The 22,201-nt window shown below is 43.1% G+C and overlaps 1 protein-coding gene across 4 annotated transcripts in view; it reads left to right on the top strand.

Moving 5' to 3' along the window:
- The window catches only part of CLASRP (CLK4 associating serine/arginine rich protein), a 172,883-nt gene that overhangs the window by 81,559 nt on the left and 69,123 nt on the right, over positions 1–22,201 (top strand). For all 4 annotated transcript variants that reach the window (XR_013624878.1, XM_078786329.1, XM_078786330.1 and 1 more), the window contains exons 11-13: positions 1,035–1,076; positions 1,258–1,470; positions 11,545–11,700. Coding sequence is in view for 3 of the 4 variants with exons in the window: in XM_078786329.1 (XP_078642455.1) it covers positions 1,035–1,076; positions 1,258–1,470; positions 11,545–11,700 (411 nt within the window). In the remaining variant the exon portion in view is untranslated. The remainder of the gene's footprint in view (positions 1–1,034; positions 1,077–1,257; positions 1,471–11,544; positions 11,701–22,201) is intronic.

Consider the following 22,201-nt stretch of genomic DNA (forward strand, 5'->3'; position numbering starts at 1 on the left):
CAACAGGGGCATGCGTATTGGTGGTGAGGATGACAGACTTGCATCATCGAGTGTACAATAGGGGCATGCGTATTGGTGGTGAGGATGATAGACTTGCATCACCGAGGGTACAATAGGGGCTTGCATATTGGTGGTGAGGATGACAGACTTGCATCATCGAGGGTACAATAGGGGCTTGCGTATTGGTGGTGAGGATGACAGACTTGCATCACCGAGGGTACAATAGGGGCTTGCATATTGGTGGTGAGGATGACAGACTTGCATCATCGAGGGTACAATAGGGGCTTGCGTATTGGTGGTGAGGATGACACTTGCATCATCGAGGGTACAATCGGGGCATGCGTATTGGTGGTGAGGATGACAGATTTGCATCACCGAGGGTACAATAGGGGCTTGCTTATTGGTGGTGAGGATGACAGACTTGCATCATCGAGTGTACAATCGGGGCATGCGTATTGGTGGTGAGGATGACAGACTTGCATCACCGAGGGTACAATAGGGGCTTGCGTATTGGTGGTGAGGATGACAGACTTGCATCAGCGAGGGTACAATTGGGGCATGCGTATTGGTGGTGAGGATGACAGACTTGCATCATCGAGGGTACAAAACAGGGGCATGCGTATTGGTGGTGAGGATGACAGACTTGCATCAGCGAGGGTACAATCGGGGCTTGCGTATTGGTGGTGAGGATGACAGACTTGCATCATCGAGGTTGTCGGTTTCGATGTAGCTGAGAGTATTAAGGAATTTACATTCTTCACATCTCGCAATCACACTCGTCTCAGGGCGGAGGGGAATTTATTCCAGGTGGCTTATTGATGACCTTCGTAGAGGTAATCTGCCTGGTGTGATCTATACGTGATCCATACGGTGCAAACTTGTGGTGCCTTTTCATACTAAACTCTCAGGGCAACTTGAGTTGATCTTTGAATGAATAAAGTTGTGAAAGGGCCGTGTCACCCAACATTCCCCATCCCCGTAATTTCATTTTTCTATCGTCAATTTAATTGCAGCATTTGTCCTTTCTTTATCAGTTATGCACGGAGGGACAGTCCAACCTATGACCCATACAAGAGGTAAGGGCATATGGACTTCATTGCTTTGCGGGTTTCAGGTTTTCTTTCCAACATTTTCTGCATCATTACCATTTGATTTTTTAATTCATCGGGTGGAGCAGTGCATGGAGGCAGGCCTATTAAATACAGTCTGTCATGTTAACCTGTGTTAACTAATTCATTTCGTGCTTCACTCGTCCAGGTCTCACTCTGGGTCGACCTCGTCATCTCGCTCCCCCTCCCCGACACACATCGGACGAATCACCTACATTACCAGTTTTGGTGGCAGCGACGAGGAGGGATTGGGCACCAGCCCACGGTCGCACGCTCGGCCGACCACGACTCAAGCGATCGGCCTTTCCCGCCACAAGCAGGCTGCAGGCGCTGTGCCCTCGTGTCAGTCGTCGGCGTCCCGGTCGGTAATTTTCCTCTCCCTCTCGCACCCATCCTCCGACAGCCTGTGGCACATACGACAAAGTGGGGCTTGCACGGTTTGCTAGCCTAGCAGCTTTTCATGCTGGTTTTTTCCTCCCAATTACATTTCCTCCTTTTATTTTCCTTTCCTGGTCCCCATCCTACAACATCCTTTTTCCTTGTTTCTTTGACAAAAGTGATGCTTTTCTTTTTTAGTCTTGCTCTACAAAAATAGACAAGAGGATGCAATCAATTTCTGGGTGTCTGTGGATTGGAGCATTTTCTGAATGTCCGAGTCATTTCCGAGATTTTGCATAACTCTTGTGTATACATTTTGGGCACAGGTATTCTGTCTTGGGGAATATTAGCCTTTGCTTGAACGTAAATACTTGATTTACGATCACCATGAAGCACATGGTCTCGCCTTTTCTTCGTGGTTGCTCATTGGCTTAAAGGAATTGAATCAGCCTGACAATGAAGTCTTCAGTGTTTGCTTTTTGTACACCGCTCCTTTCCTATGCCATCTCCAGGCATTGCAAATCGTCATTGCTGGGCACCGAAGGGGGCTCGGCAGTGACGCACGCTGAAAGAGAGTACTCAGTTTTCACTCTGGTTGTTGTACACCGCTCCTTTCCTATGCCATCTCCAGGCATTGCAAATCGTCATTGCCGGGCACAGAAGGGGGCTCGGCAGTGACGCACGGTGAAAGAGAGTACTCAGTTTTCACTCTGGTTGTTTGTTTGTTTGTTGTACACCGCTCCTTTCCTATGCCATCTCCAGGCATTGCAAATCGTCATTGCCGGGCACCGAAGGGGGCTCGGCAGTGACGCACGCTGAAAGAGAGTACTCAGTTTTCACTCTGGTTGTTTGTTTGTTTTTGTACACCGCTCCTTTCCTATGCCATCTCCAGGCATTGCAAATCGTCATTGCTGGGCACCGAAGGGGGCTCGGCATTGACGCGCGCTGAAAGAGAGTACTCAGTTTTCACTCTGGTTTCTTGTTTTCTTTCTTGTTTTCTTTCTTGTTTGTTTGTCCGGGCGATATCTCAGCCATCCTTTGAGCTAGGAAGCTGAAATTTCGGCACAATAGTGAGCAAGTCCTTTGTCAAAAACTGTATTTTTTTTTTGATTAATCAATAAATTGAGGAGTTATTTAATTATTAGCGATTAATTAAGTACTTATTTAATTAATCAAATTTCCTTTCTCTTCTGACCATTAACTCAGGCACCTTTTGAGTTCGGAAGCTGATATTTGGACATGCCAATGACCTAGTGATTTGGCTGCAAAGGCTATTTTTGATTTATTAATTAATTAATTAATCAATGAATCGATTAATTATTTGATTAATGACAAAAAAATTTTTTTTTTTTTTTACTTACAGATTCTGATGAAATGGTGGTGGTTTATGTGTTCTCTGACCGAATTGATTAATAATTTAATTTTTTTATGATTATTATTTATTTATTTTCATTATTAATCATTTATTTATCTTCTTTCTCATTTGGCCAATATCTCAGGCACCTTTTGAGCTCAGAAGCTAATATTTGGACATGACAGTGACCAAGTGATGTGGCTATCAAGGATATTTTTGATTTATTGATTAATCAATTAATCAATGTATCGATTAATTATTTAATTATTCTATAAATTACTTAAAAAAAAATATTTTCCCCCAGTTACAGATTCTGATGAAATGGTGGTGGTTTATGTGTTCTGTGACCGAATTGATTGATAAATTTAATTTTTTCATGATTATTATTTATTTATTTTCATTATTAATCATTGATTTATTTTCTTTCTCATTTGGCCAATATCTCAGGCACCTTTTGAGCTGGGAAGCTAATATTTGGACATGACAGTGACCAAGTGATGTGGCTATCAAGGATATTTTTGATTAATTGATTAATCATTTAATCGATTCATTATTTATTGATTAATCGATGAATTACTTATTGATTAATCAATTAATTATTAAATTTTTTATTAATGACTTATTTGATTAAATTTCTAAAAGATACATCTTCGGATGAAGCACGAGTGGTTTTGTTATGGTATTAGCCAATTGATGAAGAAAATATTTTGTGATAATCTTTTATTGATTTTAATTATACAATTAATCAATCAATTAGTGGACACCTCTCCCTCCCAATGCAGCCTCTATGAGCTGCACTGCGGTATTGCCGGGCGCCGGAGGCGCCCCGGCAATGCCACGCTGTAGGATATTTAATTATTTGGCATGGGGGCGGTGTACTTTGAATGTATGTGTACTTGTTGTACACCGCTCCTTTCCTATGCCATCCCCAGGCATTGCAAATCATCATTGCCGGGCACCAAAGGGGGCTCGGCAGTGACGCACGCTGAAAGAGAGTACTCAGTTTTCACTCTAGTTTCTTGTTTTCTTGTTTTCTTTCTTGTTTGTTTGTCCGGGCGATATCTCAGCCATCCTTTGAGCGAGGAAGCTGAAATTTCGGCACAATAGTGAGCTGAGCAAGTCCTTTGTCAAAAACGGTATTTTTTTTTTTGATTAATCAATAAATTGAGGAGTTATTTAATTATTAGCGATTAATTAAGTACTTATTTAATTAATCAAATTTCCTTTCTCTTCTGACCATTAACTCAGGCACCTTTTGAGTGAGGAAGCTGATATTTGGACATGCCAATGACCAGGTGATTTGGCTGCAAAGGATATTTTTGATTTATTAATTAATCAATTAATCGATTAATTATTTAATTATTCGATTAATGACAAAAAATTTTTTTTTTTTAAAGTTACAGATTCTGATGAAATAGTGGTAGTTTATGTGTTCTCTGACCAAATTGATTAATAATTTAATTTTTTTATGATTATTATTTATTTATTTTCATTATTAATCATTCATTTATTTTCTTTCTCATTTGGCCAATATCTCAGGCACCTTTTGAGCTGGGAAGCTAATATTTGGACATGAGTGACCAAGTGATGTGGCTATCAAGGATATTTTTGATTTATTGATTAATCATTTCATCTATTAATTATTTATTGATTAATCGATTAATTATTTATTGAGTAATCAATTAATTATTTAATTTTTTATAAATGACTTATTTAATTAAATTTCTAAAAGATACATCTTCGGATGAAGCACTAGTGGTTTAGTTATGCGATTAGCCAATTGATTATGAAAATATTTTGTGATAATCTTTTATTGATTTTAATTATACAATTAATCAATCAATTAGTGTACACCTCTCCCTCCCAATGCAGCCTCAATGAGCTGCACTGCGGTATTGCCGGGCGCCAGAGGCGCCCCGGCAATGCCGCGCTGCAGCATATTTAATTATTTGGCATGGGGGCGGTGTACTTTGAATGTATGTGTACTTGTTTGTTGTACACCGCTCCTTTCCTATGCCATCTCCAGGCATTGCAAATCGTCATTGCCGGGCACCAAAGGGGGCTCGGCAGTGACGCACGCTGAAAGAGAGTACTCAGTTTTCACTCTGGTTTCTTTCTTGTTTTCTTGTTTTCTTGTTGTACACCGCTCCTTTCCCATGCCATCTCCAGGCATTGCAAATCGTCATTGCTGGGCACCGAAGGGGGCTCGGCAGTGACGCACACTGAAAGAGAGTACTCAGTTTTCACTCTGGTTGTTTGTTTTCTTTCTTGTTTTCTTGTTTTCTTTCTTGTTTTCTTGTTTCTTGGTTGTCCGGACGATATCTCAGCCATCCTTTGAGCTAGGAAGCTGAAATTTCGGCACAATAGTGAGCAAGTCCTTTGTCAAAAACGTTTTTTTTTTTTTTTGATGAATCAATAAATTGAGGAGTTATTTAATTATTAGCGATTAATTAAGTACTTATTTAATTAATCAAATTTCCTTTCTCTTCTGACCATTAACTCAGGCACCTTTTGAGTTAGGAAGCTGATATTTGGACATGCCAATGACCAGGTGATTTGGCTGCAAAGGATATTTTTGATTTATTAATTAATCAATTAATCGATTAATTATTTAATTATTCGATTAATGACAAAAAATTTTTTTGTTTTTTTAAGTTACAGATTCTGATGAAATAGTGGTAGTTTATGTGTTCTCTGACCAAATTGATTAATAATTTAATTTTTTAATGATTATTATTTATTTATTTTCATTATTAATCATTTATTTATTTTCTTTCTCATTTGGCCAATAACTCAGGCACCTTTTGAACTGGGAAGCTAATATTTGGACACGAGTGACCAAGTGATGTGGCTATCAAGGATATTTTTGATTTATTGATTAATCATTTCATCTATTAATTATTTATTGATTAATCGATTAATTATTTATTGAGTAATCAATTAATTATTTAATTTTTTATAAATGACATTTAATTAAATTTCTAAAAGATACATCTTCGGATGAAGCACTAGTGGTTTAGTTATGCGATTAGCCAATTGATTATGAAAATATTTTGTGATAATCTTTTATTGATTTTAATTATACAATTAATCAATCAATTAGTGTACACCTCTCCCTCCCAATGCAGCCTCAATCGAATCAGCATGATCAGCATCCGGACATGAACCAAAATCGAATCGGCTTGATCTGCATCTGGACAGGAACCAAGATATAATCAGCTTGATCTGCATCTGGACATTAACCAAAATCTAATCAGCTTGATCAGCATCCGGACATGAACCAAAATCGAATCAGCTTGATCTGCATCTGGAGATGAACCAAAATCTAATCAGCATCCGGACATGAACCAAAATCGAATCGGCTTGATCTGCATCTGGACATGAACCAAAATCTAATCAGCTTGATCTGCATCCGGACATGAACCAAAATCTAATCAGCTTGATCAGCATCCGGACATGAACCAAGATATAATCAGCTTGATCTGCATCTGGACATCAACCAAAATCTAATCAGCTTGATCTGCATCTGGACATGAACCAAAATCTAATCAGCTTGATCAGCATCCGGACATGAACCAAGATATAATCAGCTTGATCTGCATCTGGACATGAATCAAAATCTAATCGGCTTGATCTGCATCCGGACAGGAATCAAAATCTAATCGGCTTGATCAGCATCCGGACAGGAACCAAAATTTGATCGGCTTGATCTGCATCTGGACATGAACCAAAATCTGATCGGCTTGATCTGCATCTGGACATGAATCAAAATCTCATCGGCTTGATCTGCATCTGGACAGGAACCAAAATCTAATCAGCTTGATCAGCATCCGGACAGGAACCAAAATCAAATCAGCTTGATCTGCATCCGGACAGGAACCAAAATCTAATCAGCTTGATCAGCATCCGGACAGGAACCAAAATCAAATCAGCTTGATCTGCATCCGGACAGGAACCAAAATCTAATCAGCTTGATCAGCATCCGGACAGGAACCAAAATCTAATCAGCTTGATCTGCATCCGGACAGGAACCAAAATCAAATCAGCTTGATCTGCATCCGGACAGGAACCAAAATCTAATCAGCTTGATCAGCATCTGGATATGAATCAAAATCTAATCGGCTTGATCTGCATCCGGACACGAACCAAAATCTAATCAGCTTGATCAGCATCCGGACAGGAACCAAAATCTAATCAGCTTGATCAGCATCTGGATATGAATCAAAATCTAATCAGCTTGATCAGCAGCCAGACAGGAACCAAAATCTAATCAGCTTGATCAGCATCCGGACAGGAACCAAAATCTAATCGGCTTGATCTGCATCCGGACAGGAATCAAAATCTAATCAGCTTGATCTGCATCCGGACAGGAATCAAAATCGAATCGGCTTGATCTGCATCCGGACAGGAAGCAAAATCTAATCAGCTTGATCTGCATCCGGACAGGAATCAAAATCTAATCGGCTTGATCTGCATCCGGACAGGAACCAAAATCTAATCAGCTTGATCAGCATCTGGATATGAATCAAAATCGAATCAGCTTGATCTGCATCCGGACAGGAACCAAAATCTAATCGGCTTGATCTGCATCCGGACACGAACCAAAATCTAATCAGCTTGATCAGCATCCGGACAGGAACCAAAATCTAATCAGCTTGATCAGCATCTGGATATGAATCAAAATCTAATCAGCTTGATCAGCATCCGGACAGGAACCAAAATCTAATCGGCTTGATCTGCATCCGGACAGGAATCAAAATCTAATCAGCTTGATCTGCATCCGGACAGGAATCAAAATCGAATCGGCTTGATCTGCATCCGGACAGGAAGCAAAATCTAATCAGCTTGATCTGCATCCGGACAGGAATCAAAATCTAATCGGCTTGATCTGCATCCGGACAGGAACCAAAATCGAATCAGCTTGATCAGCATCCGGACAGGAACCAAAATCTAATCAGCTTGATCAGCATCTGGATATGAATCAAAATCGAATCAGCTTGATCTGCATCCGGACAGGAACCAAAATCTAATCAGCTTGATCAGCATCCGGACAGGAACCAAAATCTAATCAGCTTGATCTGCATCCGGACAGGAACCAAAAGCTAATCAGCTTGATCAGCATCTGGATATGAATCAAAATCTAATCAGCTTGATCAGCATCTGGATATGAATCAAAATCTAATCAGCTTGATCAGCATCTGGATATGAATCAAAATCTAATCGGCTTGATCAGCATCCGGACAGGAACCAAAATCTAATCAGCTTGATCAGCATCCGGACAGGAACCAAAAGCTAATCAGCTTGATCTGCATCCGGACAGGAACCAAAATCTAATCAGCTTGATCAGCATCTGGATATGAATCAAAATCTAGTCGGCTTGATCTGCATCCGGACAGGAACCAAAATCTAATCAGCTTGATCAGCATCCGGACAGGAACCAAAATCTAATCAGCTTGATCAGCATCTGGATATGAATCGAAATCTAATCAGCTTGATCAGCATCTGGATATGAATCAAAATCTAATCAGCTTGATCAGCATCTGGATATGAATCAAAATCTAATCAGCTTGATCAGCATCCGGACAGGAACCAAAATCGAATCGGCTTGATCAGCATCCGGACAGGAACCAAAATCGAATCGGCTTGTTAGTGTCATCCACCCAAGTCATCCACCTACTTTCGTCAAAAACCGTTCATAATGTTTGAAAATGTCCTGCTATGTATTGTTTTGGCCCTCTCAATGGTGATGATTCACTTAAAAAAAATTCTCCGATCTGGATTTGGATCTTCAGCAAAGCCTAGTGAATTCGTCCTTGTCGCACACCCAATCATGTCCACCAGATTTCAACCAAATCCGTCCACAACTTTTTGAGATATTGTGTTGTACGACCCCCATACATGCAGATGGGGTGTAAACATTGATCTTTATACAGAGGAATGTTACTAAATCTTTACCGCAAAATGAAATGGGCTAAGGCCCACTAAGGTCATAGAAATAGACGCCTCCACCCACTTTATATGTAGCACAGCCCCCTCTCATGGACCCTGGTCTCCTGACAAGGTCAGCCAAGGCCAGCACTTTTCACTGAAACATTCACACTCTATTATATTAGAGGAGGCTGTGGGAGACGAGGCCGTTTCTCACCAATCTTATCTAGTCTAAATTTACCTGTCTATGAAAAACATTTCACATGTATAAAGAAAAACATGAAATTAATTTTATTTGCCCACCTTCATATCTTGTCCAGGTGTTCCTGGAGTGGGGAGAGAAGATGGCACCAATACATCATAACACACATGACTACCTTAACCATAATATTACATTTTCTCAACAAAAACCCTTTTTAATATTGACCATGCCCGCATTGGTTGTCACCTGCTCTAGCCAGTTAGGTGAGACCAAATCCAACTTCACAACCACTCTAACAAGTTACCTTAGCTCCACGCCCTTCCTCGTATGGGATGGTGTTGTACGTGACTGAGTGGAACATTCGTTTTCACACAGCGCATCATATCTCTTTACCTTTGCAAGGCCATGACATTACCTTTAACTCTGGTGTGTGGGGGTTAACTCGGGTTACCTCAGCAAACAAAAAAACAAGTGACCTTTCACTGATTATTCTATTCGACTAGAACGTTCGGGTGCCTTCTTTGTTATATTTTGCAAAGGATTATCTGTTTACATCAAGGTGATGATGCACCTGCAGGTATCCCAGAAGCATCTTTGCAAACTCAGCTGACTTATTTATGGCCTCATTTATGACCTTTGACTTATTTTCACCAATTTGTAAACCTAGATTATGTGGCCACCTGTCTTTTGTTTCACCTGTCGTATGTGGCCGAAATACTTGGCATTCGGGTTTGCCTCAAACAATATTTTGCTCTATTCAATAACCTTTGACGTGGCGCTACGCAGCACTACCTTGAACATTCTTCTATTCGTGTGCATATTGTCTGCCTTGAATGCATTACATTGTCTGCAACCACGACTATCTGCATTGATTGAACAACATTTCGCTTTTTGCACTTGTAATTACTAAGGTTTTCAAGACGACAGTTTCGATTTAACGTGGGTCAAACGTCAAAATATGTCACAACATAGGAATGAGAATTTTGGGCTGCGAGAACAGATCGTGCACCTTGTTGGTGTTTTTGCCTCCGCCCCCGATGGTGGCTGGAGGCATTGTTTTTGTTGTCCCTCCGTCCGTCCGTACGGGCTAAACCTCGTTTTTCTCAGCAACCATATGTCCGATTGAGACAAAACTTTCAGGGTAGGAGTGACACCCGTGCAGAATGTGTTTATGATATTTGTGACGTCATCGGTCACGTGGTATGGCAGCCATCTTGGATTAAACGCAAATAATAAAAAAATTATTTCTCAGAAACCGCTGAATGGGAATTTTTTGAAACTTGGCACATTGTCAAGTACTCCCAATGGGGACCAAAAGCATAATAATGATGACATCATAGGTGAAGTGGTATACCAGCCAAAAATGTTTTAATCGAATTCCTTATCCTAAAAATCTGAAATTGCATGCACATGATCTATGACCCATTTGTATTGAAATATTACATTTTTGACATCAGAGGTCACATGCTTTGGCAGCCATATTGGATATAACCTGAAACCTTAAAAGAACATCTTCTCCCAAACCACCAAATCGATTGACTCAAAACTTTACGTGTGTCATCGACAAGGCATGGCGATTAAAATATGATCACAAAAACATCATTGGTCACGTCCTTTGGCAACCATATTGGATTGAAAATGGATATTTATTTTTAAAAACCCTTCTCCGAAACCGCTTCACCGATCAATGTGAAACCTGTCATGTCTGGGAAAAATGTAATGCTGAGAACAGCTGAAGGGATTTAAATCAAACTTGTTTATTTTTAGCACAGTGAACGATGGCATCTACCCGTTGTCACGGGCAGGCTACGTGGAGGCATATTGGCGACGCCGTCAAATTACTCTAGTTTTCGGTATATACCTTGATGAGTGTAAGGTCGAGAAGGACATGACTTTTGGACTTTTGACAAATCTCGACAAAAAAAACCATTTTAGACCTGTTCAACCCTTCGGAATATACACTTGAGACCCTTTTGACCCTTTATGGAAATTAGGGAACTTCACCTTTGAATGTCTGCGATTGTAGTTTTTATTGTTTTTACACCTCACAAAAGTTTTCAAACACAGGCCAAATCCACTCAACATGACAATTTTGTAGCTTTGGCCATCCAGAAATCCAGAAATTTCAGGTGGTTGCGAATGATTTTGTTTAATTACTTGTCTAATTACTTTTATTTTGCAATTACTCCAAGAGATTTTGATGTTTCAGTTTTTAAATCTGCTTGTATTACATGCAGCATGTTTGGTGGTGGATATTTAATCTCCAGTTATATAATCACTGGATGAGCAAGTCTGAGATATTGTGGAAATGAAACATGTATTTACAGAACAAAAATAAAAGATTGTGAACAGTTAAGAGAAAACGTTTTCAAAATCTAAAAGTGAAATATTAGCCATCAAGGCCCAGCTTCCGACAACAGCACCATTCTTTACCATAGTTCATGTCAAATCCCGTCACACATCGTATCCAGCGTGAACCTCTTTTGTGTCTAATCTTTCACTTTTTCCTTTGTTTGTCCTGGCTTTTTTACCCACATCTTCCTTTCCACTCCCTAACCCAATCTTGTACTCAGACGCCGTCATTCTCGGAGTACCTCGCGCTCACGGTCTCCATCTCGCTCCTATGGACGGTACGTGCCACGCCATACGCGCCGAATACACTCGAGGAATCGCCATCCACTCTCTTCTGCTTCACAACGGTCCAGTGAGCGCCGATATAGCAGCACAAGGTAATGGCCTTTTAAAAGTCTAGTGATGGTGTTTGTTGAACTTTATTTGTCCAATTTTAAAATTCGTTCCTAGCCTAGTGTTTGTTTGATGTCCCAATGACTGAATTGCTTCATCATATCTGGGATGTTTTATATAATACTAGGCGTGCCTATAGACGAGATGGATTTATGGTAAAAGGCCATGTATAAGCTTCGAGGTGCATTTTTGGGTAAAAGTTGGGAACCTCACTTTTTAACATAATTAGGGTATGCTGAATTCGATTAACCCGGTTCCCAAGCCGAATTTTGAGGTTTTTTTTTTTGAATAAACTGCTGAAGAACTTGGGCATTGGTGAACTCACAGAGGAGACAATCAAATCTGCAGAAGCGTTCGTCTGCAGAATATATAATGTGCACAGAACAACCTCTGTTGATTCAGCACGACATATGTTGTTCTCCAAGACTGGTAAACCAGAAGCAATGTCACCGACAAGTGATGCTCTTCATTTCCATTTGATGCGAGTACACTATCAAGTCGTGGTATGGAGAAATGCTCATTGTGCCCTACCTGACCTTCCTGCACCTGTGGAAATGGGATGGAAACGTGGTGATTCAGGACTCGAGCCTATTCTGATGTCACTGAGTCCAATCCCAGAAAGTTTCCTCGAGATAATTTGTTGTGCATGCCAGAAGCAATACAAGACGACGCTGCAAATGTCGCTATTCAGAGTTGAGGTGCACATCAATGTGTGTCTGTCAGCAACAGAGTGATGATCTGACCCCTTGTATGAATTTGATGTAGTTTGGCAAAACAACATGTGTGACAATCCTGAATGTTTGTGCTTCATGGCCATGTATACTTGATTTTAGAATAAATGGTTGTATGAAACATTGTCTTATTAAAACCATTTCCCATTTTATAGTGTCCAATTTCAATATCAGTTGAATGTCTCTTTCAATATGTCGCCAACCATAATATAGACCAGACGGATTTATGAAAAAAGGCCATGTATAACCCTCGAGGTGCATTTTGGGGTAAAAATTGTAAAGTTAAAGTAAAAGAACTGCATGTATGTATATGATATATAAATGCTTGTTCGAAGAAATTGTCCAAAAATGGTGTTTATGCTAATTAGAAGGTCAAAACCTCAAAATTCGGCTTGGAAACCGGGTCAATCGAATTCAGCATACCCTAATTATGTTAAAAAGTGAGGTTCCGAACTTTTACCCAAAAATGCACCTAACATTCACATTTGGACTAAGTACCACATGGTTGTGCAGAATATGGCGATATGATAATTGTGCGTTACCTTTCTCGTCTTTAAGCCACGTGATCCCAAAAACTGGCAAGATTTTCAAAAAGGTTCAAAGGGTGCTTAAAATGCCTCCACCCCATTCCCCAAGCTTGGGCCCTGTTTACATTTGGGTTGCATTCACGATTCGAACTAGACCCCAAAACTAACAGCAACGGTCCATCCAAAAACCACCATCAACCTTGTACATACCATACAAGACACAACCCAATAGCTCACAACATTTTCTTGAGCAACGCTTCCGCCTCAAGCACATCGTGTATGGAATGTCTGTCGTGCCGGTAAGGAACCCATAATTGAGAAAGCTGTCTCTCGTGCCGGTAAGGAACCCATAGTGAGAAAGCTGTCTCGTGCCAGTATGGAACCCGTGGAAAGAAAGCTGTCTCTCGTGCCGGTATGGAACCCGTCGAGGGAATGCTTTCTCTCATGTCGGTATCGAACCTGTGGAGAGAATCCTGTCTTTGGTGCCAGTAAAGAAGCCATGGAGAGAATGCTTTCACTTGTGTCGGTAAAGAACCCTGTGGAGAGAATGCTTTCTCTTGTGCCGGTAAAGAACCCCGTGGAGAGAATGTTTTCTCTTGTGCCGGTAAAGAACCCAGTGGAGAGAATGCTTTCTCTTGTGCCGGTAAAGAACCCTGTGGAGAGAATGCTTTCTCTTGTGCCGGTAAAGAACCCAGTGGAGAGAATGCTTTCTCTTGTGCCGGTAAAGAAACCCGTGGAGAGAATGCTTTCTCTTGTGTCGCTAAAGAACCCAGTGGAGAGAATGCTTTCTCTTGTGACGGTAAAGAACCCCGTGGAGAGAATGCTTTCTCTTGTGCCGGTAAAGAACTCGGTGGAGAGAATGCTTTCTCTTGTGCTGGTAAAGAACCCCGTGGAGAGAATGCTTTCTCTTGTGCCGGTAAAGAACCCTGTGGAGAGAATGCTTTCTCTTGTGCCGGTAAAGAACCCAGTGGAGAGAATGCTTTCTCTTGTGCCGGTAAAGAACCCTGTGGAGAGAATGCTTTCTCTTGTGCCCGTAAAGAACCCGTGGAGAGAATGCTTTCTCTTGTGCCGGTAAAGAACCCAGTGGAGAGAATGCTTTCTCTTGTGCCGGTAAAGAACCCCGTGGAGAGAATGCTTTCTCTTGTGCCAGTAAAGAACCCTGTGGAGAGAATGTTTTCTCTTGTGCCGGAAAAGAACCCCGTGGAGAGAATGCTTTCTCTTGTGCCGGTAAAGAACCCTGTGGAGAGAATGTTTTCTTTTCTGCCGGTAAAGAACTCAGTGGAGAGGATGCTTTCTCTTGTGTCGCTAAAGAACCCCGTGGAGAGAATGCTTTCTATTATGCCGGGAAAGAACCCTGTGGAGAGAATGCTTTCTTTTATGCCGGTAAAGAACCCAGTGGAGAGAATGCTTTCTCTTGTGCCAGTAAATAACCCTGTGGAGAGAATGCTTTCTCTTGTGCCGGTAAAGAACCCAGTGGAGAGAATGCTTTCTTTTGTCGCTAAAGAACCCCGTGGAGAGAATGCTTTCTCTTGTGCCGGTAAACAACTCTGTGGAAAGAATGCTTTCTTTTATGCCGGTAAAGAACCCAGTGGAGAGAATGCTTTCTCTTGTGCCGGAAAATAACCCAGTGGAGAGAATGCTTTCTTTTATGCCGGTAAAGAACCCAGTGGAGAGAATGCTTTCTCTTGTGCCGGTGAAGAACCCAGTGGAGAGAATGCTTTCTCTTGTGCCGGTAAAGAACCCATTGGAGAGAATGCTTTCTCTTGTGCCGGTAAAGAACCCAGTGGAGAGAATGCTTTCTCTTGTGCCGGTAAAGAACCCAGTGGAGAGAATGCTTTCTCTTGTGCCTGCAAAGAACCCAGTGGAGAGAATGCTTTCTCTTGTGCCAGTAAAGCATCCCATTTCTCTTTTTTTTTCTTCTTTTTTTTGTATACTGAATTTTAGGCTTGTGAAAGAGCTAACATTTACTTCACAAACAAATCAACCAGACAAACAAAATATATAAAAAGAGGGAGCGGAAGACAAGATGGGGAGAGAAGGGGAAGCACACAAACACAACATTTGAGAGCAGGGAGATGTGTGGAAGGGAGATGGCTTGGGGGGAGGAGGCATGGGAAGGGGGGGGGGGGGGGGAGGGGGAGAAGTATAAAACACAAGGACACCAAGGACTTCCAGGACAGAAGTTGGTATTTCAAAAAAGTGGAATTGGGGTGAAATTAGCAGGGGTAGAAAAGATCAAGGTTTTGGATGGCGGAAGATAAGAGATGGTGGTGAACAGCTGTTTTAAAGACCTGGAGGGTGGAGTTGGATTGAAGAGAGTGAGGGAGTTTGTTCCAGAGGCGGGAGAAAAGACGAATGAAGGAGTGAAGGTGAGCAGAGAGTCTTGATTTTGGCAGTTTAACCATAAGAGGGTTGCAGGCAGATCTTGTGCGACCTGCAGGAATATTTGCTGGACAGAGCCCAGAGAGAGCTGGGGGGGGGCAAGGCCAGAGAGGAGTCGGGAGAAGACGGAAAGACCACCAAACTGCCTGTGGTGAGTGAGTGAGAGGCCCTTGGAGTTAGCTTCATCGCGGGAGATTCCAATGATTCTGAATGCTTTGGTTTCAACAGCGTGAAGACGAGCTAGGTGTGAGGCAGGAGCACCAGCCCATAGGGGAGAGCAGTATTCCATTGAGCTGCGGATGAAAGCCTTGTATGTGGTGAGGAGCTCAGGTGTGCCAAGGAAGGACTTTGCACGACGGAGGATGCCCAGTCGGCAACTGGCTTTGGAGGCCAGATTTGAAATGTGGTTTTCCCAGGAAAGATCATGGCAGATAGTGAGACCCAAAAGCTTGAGTGTCAGAACTTCTTGGAGAGGATTATTCAGAAAGTGGATGGGAGGGTTGTCCAGTCGGTCTTTTCGGAGAGACATCGAAAGAGTGCGAGATTTGTCAGGATTGAAAGACATGTTCCACTTGTTTGCCCAGTCTGTGATTTTGTCCAGGTCTGCAGAGAGTGAGGAGGCTGCAGACTGCCGATCTGAGGGATGAAGAATGGAGTGACAGAGAGTAGAGTCATCATCAAAGAGATAGAGAGGATTTTCAAGAGAGTCAGAGAGATCATTTATGAAGACCAGAAAAAGCACAGGGCCCAGAACACTGCCTTGGGGAACTCCAGCCTGAACAGGAAGAGGAGATGAGAGAAACCCATTCGGGGCCACACGTTGACTATGACTCGAGAGTAAGTTCGCCAGCCATGCGTGGAGATTTCCATGGATACCAAAAGAGGAGAGTTTGGTGAGCAGAGTGGGGTGCCAGACCATATTGAAGGCACGTGATATGTCAAGGGAGACTGCTCTAATTTCCTGTTTGGCATTGAGGACCTCCATCCATTGTTGAGAAAGCAGAAGCAGCATGTCCAGAGTAGAGTGACCAGGTCTGAAACCAAATTGATGATCAGAGATCAAGCCATTGGAGAAGAGGAAAGATTTCATATCTGAAGCAATGATGGATTCCATGACTTTGCGGATAATTGGGAGAAGGCTGATTGGTCTGTAGTTGCTAGGATCTGTTTTTGCACCTTTTTTGTGCAAAGCGGTGATGTTGGCTGATTTCCAAGCAGATGGAAGATGACCTTGAGCAAAAGAGAGGGTGAAGAGAACAGAGAGAGGGAGTGAAAGAGCGGAAGAACAGGATTTTAGGACCTGTGGGCTGATGCCGTCAAGTCCAGTTGCAGAATCAGAGTCGAGGGTTGACAAACTTTTCCACCTTGTCAGGAGGAAAGGACACAGAGTCCAGGAGCAGCTGGGTACGGTGGGTACAGAGAGGGATGGGTTTGGGACACAAGATTTAGAGGCAAACACAGAGTTGAGGCATTCAGCTTTTTCACATGCGGAGTCAGCCGTGTGGCCATTTGAGGTGAGGGGGGGGGGGGGGATGGAGGGGGAACAAACACCAGAAACAGATTTGACCAGACGCCACCAGGATTTGGAAGAGGGAGACAGATAAGAGAGTTCGGTCCTGAGAACGGAGAGATATTGTTTCCTGGCTCCTGAGGGTGGACACACACACTCCTGAGGGGGGGGGGGGGGATGGAGGGGGAACAAACACCAGAAACAGATTTGACCAGACGCCACCAGGATTTGGAAGAGGGAGACAGATAAGAGAGTTCGGTCCTGAGAACGGAGAGATATTGTTTCCTGGCTCCTGAGGGTGGACACACACTTGTTTCGTGCTTTGTGAAAGGAAATGAGATTTCCTTCCGTTGGATTTGCTTTCCAGGAGACGAAAGCAAGTTGTTTCTGGGCAATAGCCTCACCACAAGATTCCGTGTACCATGGACGGGAGGAAGGGTATGACAACTGAAGACGACATGGGATAAATCTGTGCATGAGAGAGAGAGCAATTTACTTTGGAAGAATTCCCAGGATGAGTTGATGTCAGAGGCAGTAGAGATGGGAGACCAGTCCAGATGATTGATGGCTGCTTGAAGACCGTGCCAGTTGGCCTGATTGAAATGCCAGACTCGTCGACGCTGAGGAGGCTCTCTGAGAATGGTCAGAGAGATGTCCACTTTAACAAGCACATGATCAGATGAGCCGATTGGAGCAGAAGAAGAGCAGCAGACATTTTCAGGGAAGTTAGTCATAACCAAGTCCAGAAGAGAAGATGCTCCGTTGACTGAGATCCGGGTCGGGAAATTGACAGATTGTGTCAGTCCCAGTGAGTCACAGAAGTCCTTTGCTGGAGAGCCATGGCTGGTGAGAAAGGTACCCACACCCAGCCAACTGGCATGGTGACAGTTGAAATCACCACATTTGAGGAAGAGAGACTTGGGATGGGTAGATAGAAGTTGGTCCATATTATCAGACAGCGAGATGTAGATGAAGTCTAACCCCCGCTCTAGTAGGGAAAATGGCCTTTAAAATGCATGTTGTTGTTGTGTTGTTGAGATGTAGATGGAGTCATCACTGTTTGGTGGACGGTACAACACACATATGAACAAAAGGTGGGAGCGAAGGGGAAGCCGTAGCCAAAGGTATTCCTGGGGGTGAGGTTGTGAGAGGGCAGTGCAGGGCGAGTGAGGAAGAGAGTTTTTTTATAAAGATAGCAACCCCACCTCCAGGACGAGGCTCAGGTCTATCATACCGGAGGAGGGAGTAACCTGGGAGAGATACCAAGGAATCAGAGACATCATGAAGGAGGAAAGTTTCTGTTAAGCATATCACGTCTGGTTTGTCAGAAGCAACCTGTATGGAGAGATCAGTCAAGTTTGAGCGAAGGCCCCGGGTGCTTGAGGTCCATACTGTTGAGGAAGGGGGAGCATCGGATACAGAACAGGGGGGGGGGGGGGAGCGGTAGGGTAAGATGTGGAAGAGGAGGAAGAGGTCGGGAGAGCTGTTGAAGGTGTGTCAGAGATTTCAGAATAGCTTGAAGAAAGGGAAGAATGGGGCGGACAAAAGGTTTGATGGTGATTGGGTGAGGTGCAGTGAGGTGTTATTAGAGGAGGGGGAAGAGTGAGGCAGAAGGTTTAGGGAGATGAAGGTGAAAGTTGGAAGGGGGAAGAACTGGGGAGGATGCTTTGAGGAGGAGGGGTGGGAGGGGGGTCTAGGAGGGGAGGAGTGAGGGAGAGTCTCGGAGGGGAGGGGTGTGGGGGGGGGGGGAGTTTAGGAGGGAAGGGGCAAGGGGGGAGATTTGAAAGGGATAGGTGATGGGTAAGATTTGGAGGGGAGGGGCAAGGGGGAAGATTTGGAGGGGAGGGGCAAGGGGGAATATTTGAAAGAGATGGGTGATGGGGAAGATTTGGAGGGGAGGGGCAAGGGGGTAGATTTGGAGGGGAGGGGTGATGGGGAAGTTTTGAAGGGGAGGGGTGATGGGGAAGATTTGGAAGGAAGGGGTGATGGGGAAGTTTTGGAGGGAAGGGGTGATTGGGAAGATTTGGAGGGGAGGGGTGAGATTGGATTTTGAAAAGTGTACGATTAATGGGAAACGAACATTTATTGCAAAATGAGTTTCTTGAGACATTCGAGTCAAAAATACGTTTGAGGACTCTGAAGGATGGGTGGAGTGCTGGAGAGTTTAGGGAATGTATGAAAGAGGCACTGTAAGAGATGGAATTTTTTTTTGGAATGAATAGATTTGGTGAGCAAGTCGAAAGCATCCTTTTATGGAAGAAGAAGAAAAAGATGTTATACAATACGACAGAATACAGTTCTTCAGGGGACAGATTAAACATTTTTTAACAACGTGATCACGAACAACGTGGTCGAAGAACGAACGAACAAATAAGAACGAACAAACGGATAAGAACAGAGAAGGAAATATTTTTTTGGTTTTTTTTTTTTGAGGAGATTTTAAAACAAGGAAGTATGGGGTGAAAAGACCGGGAAAAACAGAGACCGAAAGTAATTGCAGCGCGATCGAAGAACCGCTGAAACAAAAACAAAGCCTCAAGCCAAGGTCGGACACGGTAGCCTTCGACACTAGGCCTCAGAATACGCGACATGAACTAACCGACGATTCTGTACAAACGTATGAAAAACCAACACCGAGAATCCTATTAAAGACACACCAATAGGTACATACACCGAAAGAAAGATACAGTTTCGACAAAAACACAATTGTGAAAAATTACTTAACTTCGAAAGCGTGCGCGCATGGACAGCTTTGAAGAGACGTGACCTCCAATCTTGCGAATTGGAATGCCTCTTGTGCCGGTAAAGGAGAGAATGTGGCGGTGAAGGCCTCTTGTGCCAGTAAAGAACCCAGTGGAGATAATGCTTTCTCTTGTGCCAGTAAAGAACCCAGTGGAGAGAATGCTTTCTTTTGTGCCGGTGAAGAACCCAGTGGAGAGAATGCTTTCTCTTGTGCCGGTGAATATCCATGTGGAGAGAATGCTTTCTCTTGTGCCGGTGAATATCCATGTGGAGAGAATGCTTTCTTTTGTGCCGGTAAAGAACTCTGTGGAGAGAATGCTTTCTCTTGTGGAGAGAATGCTTTCTTTTGTGCCGGTGAAGAACCCAGTGGAGAGAATGCTTTCTCTTGTGCCGGTGAATATCAATGTGGAGAGAATGCTTTTTTTTTGTGCTGGTAAAGAACCCTGTGGAGAGAATGCTTTCTCTTGTGCCGTTAAAGATCCCCGTGTGGAGAATGATTTCTCTTGTGCCGGTGAATATCCATGTGGAGAGAATCGTTTTTCTTCTGTTGGTAAAAAAACCCAGTGGAGAGAATGCTTTCTCTTGTTCCGGTAAAGAACCCCGTGGAGAGAATGCTTTCGTTTATGCCGGTAAAGAACCCCGTGGAGAGAATGCGTTCTCTTGTGCCGGTAAAGAACCCTGTGGAGAGAATGCTTTCTCTTGTGCCGGTAAAGAACCCAGTGGAGAGAATGCTTTCTTTTATGTCGGTGAAGAACCCCGTGGAGAGAATGCTTTCTTTTATGCCGGGAAAGAACCCAGTGGAGAGAATGGTTTATATTCTGTTGGTAAAAAACCCAGTGGAGAGAATGCTTTCTTTTATGCCGGGAAAGAACCCCGTGGAGAGAATGGTTTCTCTTCTGCTGGTAAAGAACCCAGTGGAGAGAATGCTTTCTCTTCTGCTGGTAAAGAAACCTGTGGAGAGAATGCTTTCTCTTGTTCTGGTAAAGAACCCAGTGGAGAGAATGCTTTCTCTTGTTCCGGTAAAGAACCCAGTGGAGAGAATACTTTCTCTTGTGTCGGTAAAGAACCCAGTGGAGAGAATGCTTTCTTTTATGCCGGTAAAGAACCCCGTGGAGAGAATGCTTTCTTTTATGCCGGTAAAGAACCCCGTGGAGAGAATCGGTTCTCTACTGTTGGTAAAAAACCCAGTGGAGAGAATGCTTTCTTTTATGCCGGTAATGAACCCCGTGGAGAGAATGCTTTCTTTTATGCCGGTAAAGAACCCCGTGGAGAGAATGGTTTCTCTTCTGCTGGTAAAGAACCCAGTGGAGAGAATGCTTTCTCTTGTTCCGGTAAAGAACCCCGTGGAGAGAATGCTTTCTTTTATGCCGGTAAAGAACCCCGTGGAGAGAATGGTTTCTCTTCTGCTGGTAAAGAACCCAGTGGAGAGAATGCTTTCTTTTATGCCACTCAGTGGAGAGAATGCTTTCTCTTGTTCCGGTAAAGAACCCTGTGGAGAGAATGCTTTCTTTTATGCCGGTAAAGAACCCTGTGGAGAGAATGCTTTCTTTTATGCCGGTAAAGAACCCAGTGGAGAGAATGCTCTCTCTTGTGCTGGTAAAGAACCGTGTGGAGAGAATGCTTTCTTTTATGCCGGTAAAGAACCCAGTGGAGAGAATGCTCTCTCTTGTGCTGGTAAGGAACCCTGTGGAGAGAATGCTTTCTTTTATGCCGGTAATGAACCCCGTGGAGAGAATGCTTTCTTTTATGCCGGTAAAGAACCCCGTGGAGAGAATGGTTTCTCTTCTGCTGGTAAAGAACCCAGTGGAGAGAATGCTTTCTTTTATGCCACCCAGTGGAGAGAATGCTTTCTCTTGTTCCGGTAAAGAACCCCGTGGAGAGAATGCTTTCTTTTATGCCGGTAAAGAACCCCGTGGAGAGAATGGTTTCTCTTCTGCTGGTAAAGAACCCAGTGGAGAGAATGCTTTCTTTTATGCCACCCAGTGGAGAGAATGCTTTCTCTTGTGCCGGTAAAGAACCCTGTCGAGAGAATGCTTTCTCTTGTGCCGGTAAAGAACCCTGTGGAGAGAATGCTTTCTCTTATGCCAGTAAAGAACCCCGTGGAGAGAATGCTTTCTCTTATGCCGGTAAAGAACCCCGTGGAGAGAATGCTCTCTCTCGTACTGGTAAAGAACCTCTCATTGGTCCACCTTATCACAGTTCATCTTGCCTTTCTTCATTCATTTCATCATGGTGTTATCCTTGGATGATTTGAGGATTGGATAGTTGGAATTACCATAATGAAGATGCTCACTCTCCTCAGCCGATTCACCTTCCCCATTGAAACTTAGCAATGAAGGTGCTCTTTGAATTCTTATACAGTTTTCTATTTATTTTCAAGATTATCCAAATCATTCGCAGGTGTGGTCAATTCTCGCATCTAGAAAGGGGAATCCGACGACCTTTAATGTGATATTGTATCAAGAACAGCGAAATGTATTGTTTTATCACTCGTGATTTATCATGACATATGGTTTTAAAAGCAAAGGGCCTGCACAGGATCACTCTTGCAATGCTCCTGCTGCAAGTAGAGCAAAACTTTGTTGAGGCAAAA

Source organism: Myxine glutinosa, chromosome 11, assembly GCF_964187855.1.
Source record: "Myxine glutinosa chromosome 11, kmMyxGlut1.1, whole genome shotgun sequence".
Lineage (NCBI taxonomy): Eukaryota > Metazoa > Chordata > Myxini > Myxiniformes > Myxinidae > Myxine > Myxine glutinosa.